Raw genomic sequence first — 22,163 nt, 5'->3', positions numbered from 1 at the left:
TTGCAAAAGAACCTGAATCGGCCAGCGCTCCCTCGATGCAACGTACGGCGTCTGTCGGCAGCACTTCTTTCTATGCGTTTATCGTCTGCGAAGTGGCCACATAGCTATTTTGGCATATATTGCCCAGAACGGGTGTTAATTTTCTTCTTTTTTTTTTTTTACTTTTGAACAAGCTAAATTTATTTCTTGATTTTTTTCAATGTAAACTTCTCCCACCTGCTTGCACCTCTGTAGTAAATTGCACATTCGGTGTGAAAGTTTGAGCCTCTTATGTGCAGACGGCAATTTTTCCAACTCGTTTTACAGCGGAAAGTCTGCCTCAGACTATTTATAAATCTCCCATCTAAACACATTAAAAAAAGATGTTTTGCATTACAGCATTAGATGGCAAGAAAAGAAGTCAACTAAACACCATAAAGTTGATTAATAATGACTGATTTTCACATTGGTGTGTTCTAAGGTTGTTCCAACCAGAGCTCGGTGTTCTAAAGTCCCCACGCGGTCTCCTCTTCATTAATTTCTACCCGTATATTGCATCAAGGTCCTCTGGACCGTGAGGGAACCTCTGCATCCATAAAGAAACAGTGTGCTAGCTGCTTTGATGAGGGATCCATGTCCTCGGCTCTTGACCCTCGCAAATGTTCCTTTTTTGCTCTTTCAGGTTACGGGAAAGGTCGTGCAGACGAAAAGGTGCAGTACAGAGAGGTCAGTACATTTGTCAGAATCAATGGTTGGCTGTGATTCGGTGATTGTAGCAAATTGTAGTTGCTGGCCCTTTGAACTGTAAAATTGCAGCATCCTTTTACTTACCTTTGACAATGTGGGGGTGAAATCGGCTTTCACGTTGACGATGCACGATTATCGAGGCACATTGACAATGCACGCAACTGCTTTACTGTCGTCCTCATGACGAGGCTTCAGTGTGATAAATTATGCAAATAGCGGTCCTGGGTCGTGTGGTGTTGTTATTCACTTATGCAGAGTTCTTTCAGACTTTTAATGGGACAGTTACAGGGTCTCTAATGCCTGTGTCCCACTAGAGCGACAGACAGAAAGAAAAGACAGCGACAAGCCTCAAACCCATGCAGCATGCTCGCGATGGTACTTTTGGCAGGCGTTGGGTGCTCGTGAGGTAAGCACGGGCGATTGCAAGCCTGCCAAAGATACTCTCGCGTGCGTGATGCTCGTGTTTGAGCGTAGCCTCCTTTATTCTGCAAAGCCTCCCAAATCGCGACAGACTGTGGTTTGAGGCTTGTCGCTGTCGTTTGTATCTGTATGTCGCTCTAGTAGGATACGGGCACAATGCATACGAATAGTCTTTGAAGGCCAAGAAAGCTTAGTGCTTCTAGTGGTGTTTCATGACATCACAATGGCAAGAAAGTTTCTCTTTTTAAACTGATGTTCGAGCGTGTAAAAATAACAATTACACACTTAGTGTGCTTGACTGAATTTAATAAAGCTTCAGGCATTAATATTCAGCTACTACAGCCAACTCTCGGTAATTCAAAGTCGCTTTATTCGAATTTTCAATACATACAAATCTATGAGAAAAAAGTATGTGAAAATTCTAAATTTAACCTCTGGGCTGGTTAATTTGGATGATTTATTTTGGGTGCTTGAGAACTCCGGCAACTCTGGGAGCATGAAAAAGCCTCGCGATTATGCTGAGCAAGCTTAAATTACACCCTTGCATGCTTTATCTCTATATATATCTAGCGTATGCGCAGTCGGGAAAAAGAGAAAAAACAAGCGTGGCAGGTGAAGGTGCCAAGCGGCAAAGTTAATTACCATAGAATACTGCACATCCGCCCATTTCACACTAACCACCCATTCCGAAATTTGTAAAATCTGAGAAAATACGCACAGTACATTTATATGTAAAATTGATGGTTGGACAAGCGCCCTTCCCCCATTGTTTCGCAATTATCTCCAAATTTTGAGTGGTTGCTTGCCCGGTATTTTACGGTAAGTGGCCAAGCCCGGCCACACCAAGCCAAGTCAAGCCAGCATGGCTGCCAGCGTTCGGATTGCGGTGGTATTCCCATTGAAGTTAGGGAAGCGAGCGCGGTCGTGCGGTGCGCAAGTCCAACAAAGCTTGGTTTGAGGAATTACCCAGCCATACAAGATGTCTTATTTATAGCATATATTGATGTCAACAAACGTGCCGTGGTCCAGTTTGCTTTCGGACAGTGACATTGTGCAGTCGAATAGGCCTAGGAACGAATATGTGTTTTTCCATGGCGAGTGGCTGAGTGCCGAAAAAATTGCTTGTAGCACCATGGAGTATAGTTTTGAGTTTTCTTTCGCCAAGAAACTGCTGAAGACACCCTAAGGTTTGCAATTTGCAGAGCAAAGAAGATGCGGAGCATCTTCGTTAGTGGAATGCTGCACATCTCTGTTAGGAGAAGGGAAGCAAAACAATTTTATCGCGGTGAGGCGGAATAAAAAACAAACAATTGAAATTTTTTTTTTTTTTAAATTCGAAGTATGCTTATTTTGAAGCGTTTTGTTGTCCCTGTGAGCTTTGAATTATCGAGTCGACTGTATCATTCAAGTTCGAGAGTTTTAACGGTAAAAAATTACAATTTCACCCGTGGGGAGATTTAAAGCTTAAGTTCTTTAAGAACCTAGTGAAACATTGCTATAGCTTTCTTTCTTTGAGACATTTTGTTTCATTCTATTTGCCGAAGAAGTGAGGCGAAGAAAGGGGGAACTTTTTGCCTAAATTAGCCTCCGTAGTGCAGTGTGGACTACTTGCCAAGTCTAAAGAAGGACAGTAGGAAACACTCATTAAGACTGTCAGCTGAAAAGAGACTAAGAAAGGCGTCCTTCCGTGTTGGCAGTCGTCGTACCACCCGCAAGGGAACACTCCGTCGGGGGCCACGGTTGCGAGGCACGCTTCCCTGCCAGGCAGCGGCGCCCCTCCCCCCGGACTGGCGGCCCAGCACCAGTACTCGGCCACCCTCGACCGCCACCAGAGGGCGCCCTCTTCCGAAGGCTCGTCGGAGGGAGACACCGTCGACAAGAAGTCGCGGGACAAAAAGAAGGGGGTGCTCTCTCTCTTCCGAAAACGATGAGAGCCCCAGTCTCGCGCGCCCTTCTTGCCTGCCCTTGGAGAGCTTCTGCAGAGTCGCGCTAACACGCCCACGCGAGGGCCACGCGTTCGACGGTTGAGCTTGTGTCAAACGGGTTGTGTGCATAGCCATTTAGTAACCCTCGTCGGTGCCGTAGTTTAACCGGTTCGCCAGCCGAAAACTGCGAATGCGAGCTCGTATCTTTTTGGCGTTCTACCGTCAGACGAGTGTGCAATAGTGAACGTTTGCCGCATTACGATCGGCAGTCTACGAAATCTTCCTAGTTTTGGGCTACTTACCGAGCATGACAGAGGCTAGGCGCTTTACGGCACTCGGAAGGTTAAGAGACGAGGGTTTTACATTTGTCTGCACATTTCATTGAGCGTCTGTCGTCGGTCGAGTGTAACGAAAGGTGCGTCGAGCCAAACCAGTGTCCTTTCATTTTTTTGTTTGGGTGGAAGCGAAGATTAAGTTTAGTGTGGCAGTAACCTCCATTGTGTGAAGGAATGTCCCGGAGGTCCAGGAAAAGACATTTGTGTCGGGTTGTGACCCAGCGAAGTAGTTGGGCCGGTTGGTTCGTCGCCGGGGCTATGTGCACCAAAAAGACGAACAGGACGGAGAAGATGCGATGCAACTAACACCTCGTGTTCCGTCCTCTTTGTCATATTTTTATTTTAGGTGTACGTAGCCCCCTCGCGATGCAAGTTTGCCTCAAACAAGTGCAGCTTCGAGTGACTTACGCCATGGCTTGTTAGAGTGCTTGTCATTTTTTAGTTCTAGTTTCTTACGAAAGTGTGTTCAGTTTGTGTAGCTTCTCTGTTTTGCCAGCGTCTAAATGTATAGATGGTGCAAGGAGTGGCATGCCTGAAAGAGGGCAAGCGTCATTTGTTGATTTGAGCAGAGTGCACTTGGGGAGCTACTTTTCTGTCTGGCTCTGCTCATGGCACGTGCTTCGGGCAGCGAACGCATTGTTACTTCTGAAAACCTTGATTTGGATTCCGTCAGAGCGTCAGCCAAGGCCGCACGGTGAACCCGGCAGCTTTAGGACACGATATGAATGCAAAGTCCATAGTTTGGAAAATGTTATGTACACAAAGACATATATACATAGTTTTTATATATATATACATATATATATATATATATATAAATACCTATAAATATTATACAAAAATTATACTCATAAGCAGCAGCTGTGTGCGTGCCTTGTTTACAAATGTTACCGTGGTCTCGAGAATGGTTGTGTTATATAAAAGAGTGCTTCCCCTCGCAAAAACTATGAAGTGTATCGGACGAAGTACAAAAGCATTTGAGAGCATGGCAAGAGCGCTGTGGGTGTCCGGGCTCTAGCGATAGCCTACTTCTAGGACGTCAAATTTTCACGAGTGTTTCAAGTGTTTCCCAAATCAAAATCTTTTGTGTCGGTGCTGCGATATATGGGGCTTAATTGATGCAAATGTTACCTCTTTCTCACGAGTGCTTTGAGCCTGGGGGGTTTCTCTTGAAGCATGTTACCTTGTAGAGTGTATAGTTGTACTTACGTTCGAGAGGTGTAGGATAATGCAGAAGCAAAGGAAAGCTTCTATTCTGCAAGTGCTAGTGTAGGCGGCCCAAAAATAACAGGTAACTGAGGGACCAAAGGCATCCAAGTGTTTCACACTTCTCAAATACGGGACATGTGTGTGTGCTCATCGAGGAACAACTTTGTGTCTAGAGAACATGGCTCGTCGAGCTGCTTTCTTGCATCTTGACAGACTACTTAGAAGAATGGGACCAAGAAAATGGGCTAATGGCCCTCGTTTATTTTTTTATAGATGAATAAAAAAAAAGAACCTAACAGTCGATGCACATTTTCTTACCTTTAATCCCGGTGTGCCACAGTCTTCCCGGTGGCGGAAGGGTGGCTCTGCTTGGTGTGCCCTACAGGATCGAGCTAAGCCCTGGAACAACAAAAAAAACTTTCAGCCTTTCCACTTTGGTGAAGAAGGAAAAGCAGCGGAGCTGTAACTTCTGTTCTCGGCGGTGGCTTTCCAGGCGAGCTATCTGCTCTTCTTTCGCAAGGGAATCTGAAGCGCTCAATGCCGTTGAACCAGTTGTCTTGCCGCCGTTGCTTATAGATGGCGGTAGCTGTTCAGAGTTCGGTGGCATCATTTCTAATCCGGCGGACACGATCCTGGGGAAACTAGTTTCTAAAGGCCGACCCACAGAGGGCGTATTTTCAACAAATTTACGCGCGTTTCAGCGGGTGTAATCGCGGGATTTGGCGGGCGCGTTTTTCACAGAATTGAAGAGGGGAAGGTCGCCAAACCACACACGACGCTTTTCGTCGACGTCTCCTCGGCATTTGGTACACTGTAGCCCTACTCACGCCTTTCATGAAAGGAATCAAAATTTTGATCGGCTGCTATATTATTGCGTTCTGCAAGGGGACATAAAAAACTAAATCTTAATCAACCACGAAAGCCTAATTTGCTAACGCCTGTTTTATAAATGTGCCTTGCAATCGGAAAGTTGCAAACAAGTCCCGGCAGGAGGACGGCCGTGATCTCTGCTCAAAACAATTCTTTTTGTAATTTTTTTTCACATCGCCCGCAACATAGGTGGTATTTTCTTCTGTCTCAGTCGTTCATCGCTCGTTTCAAAGAGATATAGCAATTTTGTACATTTCGCCAATAAACCAGCGAATGCGGCAAGCAAACTCCCATTTCGGTGGCTGAGTCAAGGCAGTCAGCTGGCCGCATAGCTAAGCAAGCTGATTCCCGAGCAACTTCCGGCTCTCTACTCGGGCGCTGATTGGCCGGTACCGCACCGTATGCTTCCGGATACGCTACGCCGAAATACGCCGATGCGCCGAGATCTGTCTCGGTCGGATTGCCGAATACGTGCGTATTTACGCCGACCTCTGAAGCGCTCGTCCCGACGCCCGCTGTACGTCGGAATTACGCCCGCAAATACGTCGCAAATACGCCTTATGTGGTTCGGGCTTCAGGTGCCCGTTTCCGGCTTCAGCGGCGTCGGCGTAACCATGCAGTGCATTATGGAAAATGTCCCATAATGCAACGCGCGGGACTCGTGATGTTACACGTGACGTAACAAGGGTCTTGCACGTTGCATTACGAGAAACGTCCCATGATGTAACGCACGGGGAAGAGGAGAAGGGAAGAGGGGAGGGGGAGAAGGAGGGGCATACCCTCCCTCAGTACCCTCCCCTCTTCCTCCTCAAGAGATGAGCTCTAATTCGGCGTTACCGGGAGTTGTAAACATCTTTTATTTTTTAACTAATGCTTCTATAAACTAGCTGCCCGAGTCCTTTGTTTGAAACGCTGACTCCAGAACAATGTTAGCTGGCTCTTACTTAAAGGGGCACTGACGCATCAAAATCATTTTTTTTTTCATTATCCGAAACGATTGAAAACGATGCCGGGACATTACCCTCAAAATTTGAAATTTGGGAATTGAGTATTTGTGAAGTAAAAAAACAATTTCCAAATGCCGAATTCGAAGTTCCCGCGCGATCGGCGCCGGTGCCTTGACGTCAAAAATTGCGGAGACCTGAGAGTCGACTTTCTTTCACCACTCCCTGCTGTTGCCATGGCGACCCAAAGCGAGGAGGAAAGGAGTGAGCGGCGGCGTTGCGGCAGACCGGTTTTGAGCGGTGTCGCCTGTTTTCCGTTGGAGGATACAAATCCAGGAGACGGCACCACAACGAACTCCCGATTTTTGGTATTTCAAAAAGAAGGGCCGTAGTGCGTTCGCAATTGCGTTAAAAAACATGTTTTAGGATTGCCGTAATTAAATGTTATAGAGATGTCGCCTACAGAGCTTCTAAATTTAATGATTTTTGACGTCACCGATCAAAAGAAGCGAGGACGCGAGAGGCGGGAAAATCAAACGCCAAAAATAAAAAGGCGCGCGCGCGCGCGGGAAAATTTTTTTTCGCGATGCGGTTTTTTTTTGCGTGTCTATGACTGCAACTTGCATCGTTTTAGACAATAAAAATAAATACGACCTTTGGGGTGTCAGTGCCCCTTTAAAGCATGACTGGACTTTTCTCCAGGGTTAAGGAAAATAGGGCAAGGCTTATTGCCTTCAAGCGTTCATTCTTCAAGGTCGATAGAGTGGTTTGTACTCTCAACGTGTTCAGCCAGCGTGCCTCCCTCCTCGAGAACTGCGCCATCCTCAGAATGGAAAGAAGCTGACGGAAACGCCTTCTGTTAGAGTCGTGGCATATTCCAGTCACACATGGCAACGTGAACCGGTAAACAGGGACCCTTCCCAACAGCTATGTTTCAGGGTTAAGAGGGATAATCCAGAGAGCGCAAGAGGTTGTTGGGGTTCGTGGGCAGGCTGTTCCGCGGGACAGAAACAGTTGCCCGTAATCAAGGGGCCGAGTTGGCCCCGAAACGTCGGGGGTTTTTTGATTTTATTAAAGGAGCTGTGCAACGGTTTCAGTGCTTTGCTTAAATAATTTGGGAGTTTGTGTCTCGACGTTTCTGAAGTAAACAAAAAAACGCTTTTAACTGCATGTCCTAGTTTTTATTTTAAAAATTGACAAAGATTGAGGTTTTTGGCACCTCTCAACTCCTTCACCATCTTCCATATCACCTGCACCGCGACGTAAATGGGGGATGAGCGGGGTTCCGGTGAAGCTCTCTCTCCAGAGCGAGCAGTGAGAACTCACCCGCTCGCAACCACGTGACCACATGCTTGCGCAGCGTAACATGGCGAAAGGAGGGAAGTCTCGTCCGGGTCTGGCCCACTAATCTCTCTTGTACTAGGCTGGTTCACGGATCAAGAGCCCGTTGGTGTCGCCACCGGCGGCCATTGCTTGACACCAGGCAATACACTCAAGTCTATGGGAGAAATGCACAAAAGTAAGAATATTGAAGCATGTAGGCTGTGCTCGGAGGCGGGAATTTTATGGTGTGCCGCAATCCTTAAGTCGTGTGTTCGGAGATTGAATCGGTAGATTAAAACAACCAAACGTACAGAAGCACCTATGGCTGAACTGGCAAGCTAGTTCTCGTAGTGGAGTAAACTGCGAGGCACCTCTTCGCTGGTTGTCTTGGTCACGACTCGCACGCAAGCAATCTCGCTTAAACACTTTATATCTCTCACGTACTCGCGCTGCGGTATCGGCAATAGAGTGTACTAGAAAGACGGAGTGCGATCACCGGAGTGCTATTTTGGTACCTGCGCATGTGGAAAAGACGGCTAATCCAAGCCACTTTGCTCGTAGCGCCCCCGCGGGCGCTACAAGCGAAGTGGTTCGGAATAACCGCTTTTTATGAAAAATGCGTTTCATTCGAACGCCAAGCTCGACCAGCACACTGGTCATGGTCATAGAAACGATAAAACGCCGGACTATCTTTTTTATAAAACCTAGACGTCGGGCGTCACATACATAAAGTCACTGCGACGTCGCAACGCCATGCGACATCAGGACGCCTTGATGTCAATATCGTCGTTGACGTTGACAACATGCGTTACACGACATCAAGACTGCGTTCTGACGTCATATTGCGTTGACAACGACGACGATGTCATCGTTGACGTTGATGACGACGACAACGTCACGGGACGTCCAGATGATGGCATCTTTGTCAATGCAATGTCATAAGGACACTTGGTGTCGGTTCGTTGACGTCATTGTCGACATGACGCATGAAGATGTCCCGACAGATTCACGACGTCATCGTTGACGTTACACGGCGTCAAGGCTTCGTTGTGACGTTGACGTTCACGATGACGCCAGGACGACGTTAACGTGACGTCATAGCGATGTTTGGCGTTGTGTGGGGCGTCGACGTCAACGTCGGCATTGACGGCCACGTCCACGTCGTCCTCGATGTAACACGCAACGTCATGACCGCGTTAAAACGGCGACTTGATGTCACGTAACGGCGTCGTCCTCAACGCGGCGCGATGTCACGATCGCGTCACAACGGCGACGATGTCGTGTAACAGCATCGTCCTCAAGGCAACGTCACGACTGCGTTAAAACGGCGACTTGATGTCCCCAAACGGCGTCGTCCTTGACGTGACGTCACGATGGCCTTACGACAGCATCTTGGCGCCACGTAACGTCGTCGACGATGGCGTCGTCGTGTCGTGGTGCTTTGACGTCACCTCTGGCGTCAAAATCCTAAAAATTTCAATATAGCCCCCAGGGGGCTATATTGCCCATATGACTTTGACCTTTGTCGTTGCTTGATCGGAGCGAAGGTGGCGCTGCGATCAAAGTGGCCTGGTTCCACCTGATCGCTTTCCAGATTTTGAGGTCCAACTGAAAGCATGAGCAGAGCCTATAGCTCGTCCCACTCTTACCTTCTAGTACACTCTACCGGCGGTATCGCCGGTGGAGCTAAGCCTCGCCGTTCTCTCACGGCTTTCATCTTCCTCGTAGCTCGTGGTGTCGGGCTCGGTGCGAAACGTCTACAGCAGTTGCCCATGCAATCTGAGAGGTGCGGCCAATGTTACGTGCATGCATCATATGTGCGCTTTTCCTAACAGTCCCCCCCCCCCCCCTTATTCTGTGCATGTACAGTTCCGAGAGAGATAGCTAGGTTCAACATTGTACATGTTCCTTTTAAAAGTACACGGAAGTGACGTCTTACGTCTGATTGGTTGGAAGCAAGAGTGATGTAATTCCCCTAGAAAGATGTGGGCGGAGTCAGCTACTGGACGTGACAACATATTGATGTTTCATTTTGTACTTCGTACGTTTGGAAAGGTACTAGCTCCTAAATAGGTGTCTTTCATTGGTCATATTCTCCAAACCGCGTCGTCGTCGGGTGATTATGCCACTTTACGACTAATTTAGTTACTGTTTTCGCCTGCGCTTGCGATATGGCGACGCTGGTTCATGATGTAGCTGAGCAATTAGACCGGTACAGTACAACTACTAGCCTAGGGTCTTTAACATGCATCATGCTAGTGATTTTGTGAGCACATGCCGATTTAAAAGTAGTCCGATTTGTGAAACTTGAAGCCCCAATATACAGAACTCCATTCAGTCATTTTTACAAATGGACACTGGTGTTTAACCTCCACTACTCTCGCACTGGGGTTTTCAAACTTTTTCATCTCGAGGAACCCCTAGTTCACTGACAGTTGACCAACCCCTCTTGGTTTTGGCATTGATACGGACAAGTTCAGAGGCCTATAACCTAGGTAGTTTGGCACGCAGTTATAGAAAAATATTTTTGTAGCCCTGTTTCTTTTTTTTCCTTTTTTTTTTTCAAAAGAATGTTTTAGTGATTTGGTTTTGTTTTTAAGACGATAGTACAAAGAGTAGGTCAAAGCACGGGTTTTTTTAAAATTGTCTAGTGGGAGCACATACAGAGCTTGCAAGCTGTCCTGATTGAGAGGAAAAACTTAAGGTGAAAAGTCTCAATGGGAAGAGCGGTCACTCCGTGGCCACTACAGCCGGAGCAGCCGACGTGCAAAGCAACCATCTCGAGTGTACGAATTTGGGGGAACCCTCGAGCTTACTTACCCTCGAGTTCCTACGAACCCAGTTTGAGAACCCGTACGTACCAATATGCCTCTTAAAGGGAAGCTGAAGCGGTTTTATATATGAGAAAAAACACCTGAACCTAGTTAACGAGACCTCACCTATCACGAATATCTGATTCGTTTGGTCATTTTCTGCGCGGATTAACCGGAAAAGCGCCTTCAAAGGAGCGCCCAAGCCACGCCTCTCCGAAGCAGAGGGAAAGGGGAGAGAGGAGGAAGCCCGACAGCCGGCGTCACAAAAGGACCGGCTGGGGGACCCCGCCGCGGATGGCCGCGCTTTCCTCGTAGGCTGCTAGTGTCTTTTCGAGCCGTCGTCGTTCTGCCGCTGCATAGCGCTTGCTTTTATCCCTCGAGTGGTCATGCTATTGACTCAATCGCCTGTCGTGTTGATTGTTTTCTTGTTTGTTCACGGGTTTGCGGAATTCTCGTGGCACCGAACCAAGTGACTCGTGCTGTGTTGCACGATGCCGTACTCCTGTGTAGCCGCCAACTTTCACGAACAGCGCTCGTCGCAATTGTTCTTCCCGCTTACTGTCTTTTCCACTTCGTCACCGAGATTTTAAAGGGGTGGGTGGGTTTGAGCAAGTACACCGTTTTTTGTTCGAAATGTGTTTCGGACGGCGCATATGAAAACTATGTACGTATGGGTTTGGGTCTGAAGAAGGCTCGCCTGAATCCGACGCTCTGCCGACCATCTTTGAAAGTACAAAGGCAATTCAGCGCATTAAAAGTCACAAGCCAAGAGGAAACGTAACTGGCTAGGAATTGTAGGTCGACTGTTCTAGAAAAAAACTATTACGTTATTAGAACTGTGCAGTGTGCTAGAAAAGCCGCGATGATTTAGCCGAATAGCGGGTTTCTATTCGCTCTCTTGTGTTAACCGCCTTATATTAGTGTTAAGTGTTGGTTTCTTATGTTGAAGTTACCATATTTTCCAGACCGACTTCGGTCCGGGAAATCTGGGAAACAAAAGACAACAATCTTGGGTAGCCCAAGATTATTTTCTTTTGCTTTTAATCTACTCGGCTACCCAGTCACTTGGGAGAGGAGGGCTTGCTCTAATAAGTAGTCATGCAATTCATACTGCGACTTTCACGGTGCAACTTGTTTTAGCATAAACTTTTTTTTACAGTTGCTGACATTATTTGAGGTCACATAATTTTTAAACGTAAACCTAAATTGTGTTAAATTTTCCTTCCAAAGGTTCATATTCTCTTCAGGAGAGCGTTGTGGAAATACAAAGCATGTGACCTTCTGTTCTGAATTGAGTTCTTTTTTTACAAGTTACGCAGTGTTTTCCGTATAATGTTTCTGTAATGCAACAATTCTTTGTGCAGTATAAATGCGATCGGACGATGATAATGCTTGGTGGCGGTGTGATGCAGTCAACAAATCTTGGTAAAAGTATGCGAATGTAGAGGCCCAGGAAGCTTTAACGAATTCGACATAAAATTAAGGGGTGCGGGCACACATCTCCGCTTTAGTTTGCGGCAAACAAACTAAATGCAACAGAGGGTACTGCTATGACAAGGATAGACCTTTTGCGCAGTTATACGCATAGTGCCCAAGGACATGGCGTTGGCAGAACGGCGACCCAATTTTATCACCCGTCTCATCTCAGGGGAAGCTCTCCCGTCGCCCGAAGCCGATTATACTATCCCTTCAAACCACTTCAGCCTTGATGAACAACGCAGTCTGCACGCTCACGCGTCCAGCAGCTGGCAAGCACGAAGGCCGATGTGTGCAGAATTCCTGTCCTCTGACGACCGTTTTGGGGAGGGTCACGCTAATCCGGCTTGAGGCGTCCCGTCAATAGCACTCCGTTTATTGTCAACGTTTTAGGTCACAATAAGTAGCGGTCAGTACATTCCTGAAGGTACAAAGCCGGCCATGTCGCTCGCGTCCGCGCAAGCGGTTCCTCGTCTGTGTGTTTATTACTGCGGGGGGTCATTTTCCTACTTCGCCAAAGGCAGAAACGCGTACTTTGTCACGTCGAGGGTCGTTTGGACACATTCCTCTTTCGGATTCACCGAAAGATTTCAAAAAATCAGAAGCCGAACCCGATTTACGAGAGCAGAAGACCCGGCGCCCGGCTACTTCCGCAAGCGACGAAGCAAACGAGAATCGAGATGGTCCTTTTATGACGTAGTGGCGCGTCACGCGTGGCTAGCCAATGGCGTGCCGCTGCGGCGATCGCTTCTGATTTCTTCGCTTTTTTTCGCGTTTAGGGATTATTTTGGGTCAAATGGTTGTGATGTTTGGACTCAGCAGGCACAAACGCGTCAGAATCAACCATTAACTCATTTTTTTCGAAAAGCTCTTCAGCTTCCCTTTAAGGAGGCTTCTCCTTACATATGCCGTGCACTGCGGGGGATTGACAGTCACAACAAAGTTGCTGCAGGTCAACGCAGTGGAGCAAGCGCAGAACAGATCCGTAAGTATGGGAAATTCTGAAGTTTGTAACAGAGTATTCGAAGGCAGTTATTCGCACCGATAATGAATTTAGAATATTAGCTCATCTATTTTTAATGTTCTAGTCAAATGCGTGTGCACTGGCATCCTTGAATGTAATTCCTTGTTTGTAAACAGTGCTTGACTGGCATTTCGTTTCCCACTTTTTAGGGGCGAAGCTCATTAGGGTCTAGCCTTGTCCGGCGTCCGTGCTCACATCGATTGCCATCCCATCTGTCTTCTTAAAAAGAAAAAATGTTTGCGCAGTCGACAGGATTCCAACCTGTGCGGGGAGACCCCAATGGATTTCTAGTCCATCGCCTTAACCACTTGGCCACGACTGCGGGACGAGTAGGGGGCTCTGAGAAGAGCTGGGGATGTCATGGATGAAACGTTTCATGTAGCCGCTCAACGTCTATACAGGAGAGGGCGCTGTGGTCAAATGCGTATATAATCGCGTTAAACTTAGCATGCATTGGCTCAACGTTTATAGACGAGAGGGCGCTGCGGTCAAATGCGTATATAACCACGTTCCATACCACATTCTCTTTCCGAAATGGACCGTTGACTTAAGCGGTGGAGATGCATTGCCATGGCTTCTAGCGGATCCAAGCTGATCTGCTAGAACCACTGGCTCTGCATTTCACCGACCATAAAGCAGTAATAATGAAGTCGAAACGCAACCCGAAACTCAGCACTACCCGAGCAATAAAAAAAAAAATCGGCACCATCAGCACTACCTATGAACAATAAAATCGGTATCATCAGCACCACCAGAGCTTCGCCCCAATCAACATCATTCACCATGTAAAGATGCGGTCATTTTTTTTCTTTTTTTTTCTCCAGGATCAAGGAGATGCTGGGGCATTGTTACTATGCTGACCAAGGTTCCTTCCAATTCTCGAAACTATTTTTCTATGCTTCCTGCTCTCTTTTCTGCAAAGTGTTGCGTAGTCGGGGACTTGAACCAGGTGGCATGCCAGGGATGGAGTCGGAGCATCTTCTGCTGCCGGTCCTTAGGTAGGGATTTCTTGAGCCATCGTTTGCTGGCATCCAATGCCCGCTGCTAACCGTCTCTCTTGCCTTAGCGTACACAGTGCACCCAGCCGGCAAAGCTGAGTCACAGTCCGTTGCATTACGAGCCTGGCGGTGGTCGACTTGAAATAGTAAGATGCATCACGCAGTGAATTTCAACACAGAGCAGTGGGTCACATTCACGTCGGCTGATGACGTACCCTTGAGCCGTGCAATATAACGGGCTGGCTGCGCCCGTTATATTGCACGGCTCAGGGGTAAGTCATCAGCCGACGTGAATGTGACCCACTGCTTTGGTGATCTGAAACCCAGGAAGGAGGCCAGACGTGGCCTCCTGTGCCGTCGGCTGATCTCGAGCGCGCCCCGTGACCTGCGTCTCGAGCGCGCTATTTCTCGGAGAGCTCGTACCTGTGCCGGCAATATCAGGTCGCAACTCACAATGTCTATGTTTCGATGGTGCTAGGCGAAACTTGAGGGCTGCAATCCATGCATCGGTGGCGGAGGGTCGCCAGGAAGGACCTTCACTACAGGGATGCCACTGCAGGCACGTAGCCAGGGGGAGGGGGGGGGGGGGGGCATGGCCCCCCCTGAAATCTTTCATTTTGCTGGGGCCTCCTCCCCCTGCTCCCCCTCATACAGCATTTTGTCATGGGCGGGCCCCCCATGACAAAATCGAGCCAAAAATAGGGGGCGGGCTACCCATCGGGGGTGGGGTATCTCTCGGGATTTTATGGTAGTTGCACCTTAGTCCGATACTATTTTACTGCTTGGGTGTAAAAAGTTTCGCGACTACTCAGTCCACTGTAGAACGAGGAGGTATTTATTTTCTTCCTCGTTTAAAAACGGAAAAAAGCATTTTACATACGGGGCACAAGATGGCAGCACTAATCGAGACAAAAGCTGGAAAGAGGAAAACTGCACTAACACTCGCATGTACAACTTTAGGCACCATGACTGACATCACACCTATACAATGCACAACGCCAGAGTTTTATAAAATCGAGCGTTTATTACATAAAATCTTCCCAATCTCCCAAAGTAAATTATGCCACCAAATAACGAAGCGAGTGTGCAGGAGCTCCCTTCAAAACAAATGTCCACCCAGAGGATGTGTCATGTGACGACGTCCGTTCTCTGCCGCAGCAGGCCTCGCCACACTTCAAAGTGGTGGTTGAGTCCTGGCTGCACGTGCAACTTGCGACACGTGCCCAGGGCACCCCACGGTGTTGCTTGGCCGTAGAACACTCGCCGAACCCTAGAGTGTACCAGTGCCATTCCACACCTGCAAATTGGGTGAGGGGGTCCTCGTCTCGGCAACTTCTGGAGTTCTACTCTACCGCTACGGCGCCTAGAACGTATCTGGGATTGGCACGTTTACCACATCCTCATTCCTGACCCCTCCATTTCCTCCTGGTGACGTTGCACTTCTGCCACATTGCCTGCCCCCATCTTGGCGGTGGCGCCATGGAGTTAAGATAATCTAGAGAAAAAGGTCCCGCCCATTTTGGCTGCTTCGGAACGGAGGGACATGAAGCAGACTTTGGTGGTATGGCTGGCGACACTCTGATATACACGAGGAAGCAGAAAAGCATAAGGTTTGTAGACAGCATGACCCTGGGACTCCCGCAACATAATTTGTTGCCACTTTGGGACCATAATTCTTCCGCCATCGGTATGCTAAACGCATCAGTCAGAGGCACGTTCCAGGCACCATAATATTGCCGAGATCCTTTTTCCGAGAGCTAATGTAGTTTATATCTGGAACTCTGGGGCCTCAATTCTATGCAGAGTTGCGATCTATTCGAGTGCTCGGTAGAGTTTAATTTACTGATTTTCCGTTTTTCTTGCCGCTATTTAGCGAAACTCTCGAGCTACCCTCGTGAAACGGAGATCCTCGAAACCATCCATAATGACGACGATATTGCACCGAGTTATTTGTTTCCTCACGGATGGGGGTAATTTTGGAGTAGATTCTTAAAGGGAAGCTACGGAGCTTCTTGGAAAAAATGAGTTAGAAGTGAATTCTAGTGTATTTTTACCCCGTGAACCCGAATACCCAAACCATTTGCTGCGTAAGTATTGTTAAACGCGAGAAAAACGCGAAAGACAGTCGCTGTCCGTGACGTCATCGACGGCTCTTTTGGCTGCCCAAGGCTAGGGGGGCGGGGCTTCAGCCCTATTTTGAAATTGCTCTTGTGGCTCTCCGGCGCGTCGCATTGAAATATAATTTTGATATCTGTTATTCTAAAGGCCAAATGAACGCAATTCAAGTGTTTTTTCTCAAATGTAGAAGTGCCCCATCTTCCCTTTAAGCATTCATTTGTGTTTTATGCAACCCAAGTAATGGACGACAGTCACGGGCATGCAAACAACAAATTGAGAAAAGGTTTTTCAAATGCCCGTCGAAGAAAGCGTGCATCGAGATTTCTAGATTTCACGAACGGAAACTATCATTTTACCCGGTTGCTTTCCTGGATTTTTTGGGTCATCAATTTATTTACGGACGATACCAGTTTCAATCTGTTCATAGACCTTACTGCTATTTATACTTAATAATGCTTAAGATGTTTTTTTTAAAATAAAAATTATTTGAAAAAAAAAAAAAAAAAACTTGTAAATAAATTACTCACGCAGGACGACGTTATTGCCCGTGACGGATGTCGGCACACAAGTACGAAGAAACAATTAGTGGCTTAACTTAAATTCGCAAACTTTTCAGCTATTTTTTTTTTTTTTTTTGACTGGCATATTGTCATTGGAGATTTCCTGCTTGTCCTTTGTGAGCTGTTATATTTTAGAAAAAAAACTTTCGGCCTTTCCACTCTGGTGAAGGAAGAGCTGTGGAGCTGTACTATGGTGAGACAACCTCAAGGACGACGTCTAAGACGACCTCAAGGACGACCTAGAGGACAACGTCTAGGACGACCTCAAGACGACGTCTAGGACAACCTCAAGGATGACGACTAGGATGACCTCAAAGACGACTTCTAGGACGACCTCAAGGACGACCAAGAGGACGACCTGAAAGACGACTTCTAAGACGACGTTGAAGACAACGCCTAGAGAAATTTAGCTTTCCACTCTGGTGAAAACCAGGGTGGAAAGGCTGGAAAGGTTGCCGCCGTCGCTCATAGATCGTGGTAGCTGTCCAGAAGTTTTGTGTCGAGATTTATTTGTCCACGGACACAAAGCTGGGGAAACTAGCCCTTAACAGCTCCGCTGTAAAAAATGATTCTTTGAGTTGTGATGTGGTGAGCTTCGGTATCTGCGGCAGTGCACAAACGAGACTCAGCCAGCAAAAAGTGCAAAATGCCCAAAAAATACTGCCCCCAAAAAAAGGCGGTGTTTGGCGACGCATTGGTCTGACTTTTGGTGTTTTATGCTCTTTGCCATCTTAGTCTCGTTTCCACACTGCTGCAGCTACTGAAATTCGCCGCGTCATAACTCTAAGAATATTTTTTTTTTTTCCTGGAGTTTAGTGACTCATTTGGCCTATATTTAGGCCAAATGGCTGCAAATCTCCAATTGATGAAGTGCAAATCTTCAATTGAGATAGGTCAGCTAAAAAAAATAGCTAAAAGTTTGTCAGCAAATTTGAGTTAATTAGGCCATAATTGATTCTTTATACTCGTGCCCCGACATTCACCGCAATCATCTATGTTATCCTCCAGGAATAATTTCTTTATTTATAGTGTCCCTTTTGTTTTGAATATTTTTTGTCTTAGGAAACACACCCCGTATATACTAGGCCGGGAACGAACTCGTGGCATGACTGGACAACATCTGAACTACAGTAGTACTAAACAAGATAGCCCAGTTTCTTCAATAAATAGCCAATAATAGATGAAAGGTGAAAGGATCACTATAGGACACAGTTGAAATGGGCAGACTGACATTTAGTAGTGTGCAGTCCTAAAAGTCTGAAAAGACTGCTCCGCTTGGACCCTCAACAATTCATGCGGGTAATCTAAAGTCTTGTCTTTCCGAGGGCTGTTTGTTCTTACTCAAAATGCACGCATACCCTAAGCTGCCACAGACTACGCCATGAATGTTGTTCTCTGACCGACCTTACAAGATCCTAATAATCTCATTTGCACATTCCCCTTGAAAGTTTAAAATGGAGTAGTTGCCATTGCTGTGGAAGCACCGATCACATCGCGGCAATGATCCAGACCCAGGCAATGCGATATCTAGGAGAGCCGTGGCACCTTTCATGAGGGGAGGTTTCCAATAATTTTTTTACTTCCTAATTTCTCCAGCCTTAAATTAATTTTCAACCATTTGTACAGTTTGGATAGCAGTTTTTATTAGGGATGCCGCGAACCACCCTAGGTTCGATTCGAAAAGTTTCGATATTTTCGACCATACGGAGGTTCGAATTCGAAAAATTCGCAACTTTCCAAATTCGTGGGGTTTTGAATTCGAAAAGTTCGAAGCTTTCACGGTTTCTAAAAGTTTGGGTTCGATTATTTCGAATATCTGTTTACTTGAGGTTCGATAAATTCGAAGATTTCGAATTTTCCCTAATTTAAAATTCGAGAGACTCGAATATTTCGAATTTCTTGGGATCTAAAGTTCGAAAAATTTTAATGTTTTGAATTCTTAACAACATAAAAGTCGTTCAATTCGAAGATTTCAAATTTTTTTCTACATAAAGTTCGAAAATTTCTAATCCTTTTTAAAGCTAAATTTTAAAAAAAAGAAAACTTTGAATGTTTTCGATTTCTTTGAAGTCCAAGTGCGCAAAGTTCGAAGTCCGGTTTTCATGTTCCGCCACAGTCTCAGCTTCAAATACCGTTTTCACGTCTCACTGGTTTTCACGAAACCAGGTTTAGAAAAGTTTGGGTATGATATTTAGACTGTGCGAAGTTGGTCAGGCAATTAAATGAGACGACGAGTGTCCAGGATGCGCTGGAATATTTTCCAGTGCAGAGTGACCTGTGACAGTAGATCAGTAATTGTGACCGCCAGCCCGGGGTGGTGCATCACGAAGTAGTGATCCTACGAACGCACTGTTTAACGATACTCATCCAGTTCGAAACGGCCAGGGGCAGGCAGGTGGTTGAGGCTCAGAAAAACCTTGAAGGGATCTGGCAAACTGCCCCCCTACCCCTTTGCACGCTGCTAGTAGTCCGATCGAACGCCGCCGGAGTGACGCTGGCATATAGTAAGTTTAGTTTGTACATGATGCAAAATCCTGAGACTGGGAATGAAATTTCAAAAGAAAAAAAGTTGTTTGCAACTCCCTGTAACACCGAATTAGAGTGCAGCTCTTGAGGAGGAGGAGGGAAGGGTACTGGGGGGGGGGGGGGGGGGTGAAGTGACCTGGAGGCAGGGGTGGGCAGTATTTTAAATACAAGTATTTGAAATACGTATTTCAAATACTTTGTGTATTTTGCATTTGTATTTAATTACAAATTGGGTAATGTATTTGACGTGTGTATTTAAATACTAATACGTGGGTATTTCAAATACGATTGTAATTAAATACAATTTTGTGGGTGAAAATACATCTTGTTTTTATGCATGTGGTTGTAAGATGTAATCTCCATTCTTTATTCGGCCATGGGGCTTTTTTTTTCTCCTCCGGCTTCATTTTAAAGGCACTGTCCAGAGCAGGAAGAAAACTATGTTGTGCACTGAATGCAGTGTTTCTCAATCAAGCAGAAGCGTTTAGTGACTTTGTGATTACGGTGCTAGTCCAGGGCAAAAACAGTGACGAAATCGACGTTCACAGGCAGACTGGCTAAATAAGTGCCTGTGACACCTTGTGATGCTTTCCAGCCCGATTTCCATCCATATTTTTGCCTGGAACATTCTAAATGCGCGGGTCGTCCAGATTTTCGTAACTGGTGCGAGTTGCAACAATAAAAAATCCTCTAGATAGTGCTTCGCGTCTTGGTCGTCTCGGTTCTTTGTTGGTCTATAGCAAAATCTAATCGACAAAAAAAAGCTGCTTGAAGCTCTGTACTTTTTTCACCTATTACGTCCAAGCCGATTACATTTTTTTGTGATTATATTTCTATTACGCTACTAGGGGTTCGCACACTAACTCCCGAGTGTGCGATGCAAAATTAAAATGAGATACCCAGAAACCCGTTGTGCCCTGAAGTCGCTGACGCAAATTTTGAGGAATGTATTTGGAAAAGTATTTGGAGGGGAACAAATACATTTGGTTGCATTTGTATCTTGTATTTAAATGCTTTTTTGGAAATGTAATTAGATTTGTAATTAAATACATTTTTGACGAAGTATTTTGTATTTGTATTTCAATACATATTTGCATGTATTTTGCCCATCCCTGCCTGGAGGGGTCACGAGACCTTGGGGGGTCACGTGACGATACCGATGATGTCATCAGTGACGTCACTGACGACATCATCAGTGACGATGACGATGCGGACTCCGATGACGTCATCAGCGATGATGACGATGACGATGCGGATGTCAGTGACGTCATCCGTGATGATGACGATGCAGATGCCGGTGACGTCATCAGTGACGTCACTGATGACGTCATCAGTGATGATGACGATGCGGATGCCGGTGAGGTCATCAGTGACGTCACTGATGACATCATCAGTGATGATGACGATGTGGATGCCGGTGACGTCATCAGTGCCGATGACGTCATCGGGGAGGTAAACGTGACCTCGGCGGGGGGGGGGGTCACGTGACTTTGGGGAGTCACGTGACCTCGGGGGGGGGGGGGGGTCACGTGACTTTGGGGGTCACGTGACCTTGGGGGTCGCGTGACCTTGGTTACTCCGACGGTGACGCCGACGCCGCTCAAGCCGGGAATGGGCCCCTAAGAGCTGCGCTCTAAAAAGTGTAAGAAGACAGAAAAAAGTGAAAGCCGTTTACAACTCCCTGTAACACCGAATTAGAGCGCAGCTCTTGAGGAGGAGGAGGAGGGAAGGGTACTGGGGGGGTGAAGTGACCTGGGGGGGGGGTCACGTGACGATGCCGATGATGTCATCAGTGACGTCACTGATGACGTCATCAGTGACGATGACGATGCGGACTCCGATGACGTCATCAGCGATGATGACGATGACGATGCGGATGTCGGTGACGTCATCAGTGACGTCACTGATGACGTCATCTGTGACGATGACGATGCGGATGCCCCCCGAAGTCACGTGACACCCCCAGGTCACGTGACCACCCCCAGGGTCACGTGACCTCCCCGATGACGTCATCGTCACTGATGACGTCACCGGCATCCGCATCGTCATCATCACTGATGACGTCATCAGTGACGTCACTGATGACGTCACCGGCATCCGCATCGTCATCATCACTGAGGACGTCATCAGTGACGTCACTGATGACGTCACCGGCATCCGCATCGTCATCGTCACTGATGACGTCATCAGTGACGTCACTGATGACCTCACCGGAATCCGCATCGTCATCATCACTGATGACGTCATCAGTGATGATGACGATGCGGACCCGATGACGTCATCAGTGACGATGACGTCATCGGGGAGGTCATGTGACCTGGGGGGTGTCACGTGACTTCGGGGGGCGGGTCACGTGACCTCGGGGGGTCACGTGACCCTGGGGGAGGGGTCACGTGACCTTGGGGTGACCTTGGGGGTCACGTGACCTTGGGGTGACCTTGGTTACGTTGACGCCGCTCAAGCCGGGAACGGGCCCCTAAGAGCTGCGCTCTAAAAAGGGGACAGGACAACGTCTCAAACTCAGCTCAGGACGTGTCAAACTCAACTCGGCTGAAAACTCGGCTCAGGATAACGTCTCAAACTCAACTGAGCTGAGTTTGAGATGTTGTCCTGTCCCCTTTTAGAGCGCGGCTCTTAGGGGCCCGTTCCCGGCTTGAGCGGCGTCGCCGTCGTTGTCGGCGTAACCAAGGTCATCCCAAGGTCACTTGACCCCCGAGGTCACGTGACCCCAAGGTCACATGACTCCCCAAGGTCACGTGACCCCCAAGGTCACGTGACACGCAAAGTCACGTGACTCCCCAAGTCACGTGACCCCCGGGGTCACGTGACCCCCGATGACGTCATCAGTGACGTCACTGATGACGTCACCGGCATCCGCATCGTCATCATCAATGAT

At 47.3% G+C, this 22,163-nt stretch overlaps 2 protein-coding genes across 3 annotated transcripts in view; one reads left to right on the top strand and one right to left on the bottom strand.

The window, feature by feature from the left end:
* LOC120846391 (spectrin beta chain, non-erythrocytic 1) overlaps positions 1–4,911 on the top strand; it is a 289,174-nt gene extending 284,263 nt beyond the window's left edge. The window contains exons 76-77 of the mRNA XM_040218123.3: positions 662–705; positions 2,844–4,911. Coding sequence (XP_040074057.1) covers positions 662–705; positions 2,844–3,077 — 278 coding nt within the window. The 3' untranslated portion in view covers positions 3,078–4,911. The remainder of the gene's footprint in view (positions 1–661; positions 706–2,843) is intronic.
* Positions 4,912–14,957: 10,046 nt separating this feature from the next.
* The window catches only part of LOC8042674 (probable inactive tRNA-specific adenosine deaminase-like protein 3), a 33,011-nt gene continuing 25,805 nt past the window's right edge, over positions 14,958–22,163 (bottom strand). Inside the window, exon 9 of one of the 2 annotated variants that reach the window (XM_029966729.4) lies at positions 14,958–15,360. In XM_029966729.4, the coding sequence (XP_029822589.2) occupies positions 15,192–15,360 (169 nt within the window). In that variant the 3' untranslated portion in view covers positions 14,958–15,191. The remainder of the gene's footprint in view (positions 15,361–22,163) is intronic. The other variant, XM_029966728.4, reaches the window with a different exon arrangement.

Source organism: Ixodes scapularis, unplaced genomic scaffold (genome assembly GCF_016920785.2).
Source record: "Ixodes scapularis isolate PalLabHiFi unplaced genomic scaffold, ASM1692078v2 PGA_scaffold10__122_contigs__length_95168666, whole genome shotgun sequence".
Lineage (NCBI taxonomy): Eukaryota > Metazoa > Arthropoda > Arachnida > Ixodida > Ixodidae > Ixodes > Ixodes scapularis.
This window is presented reverse-complemented; position numbering and strand designations above follow the sequence as displayed.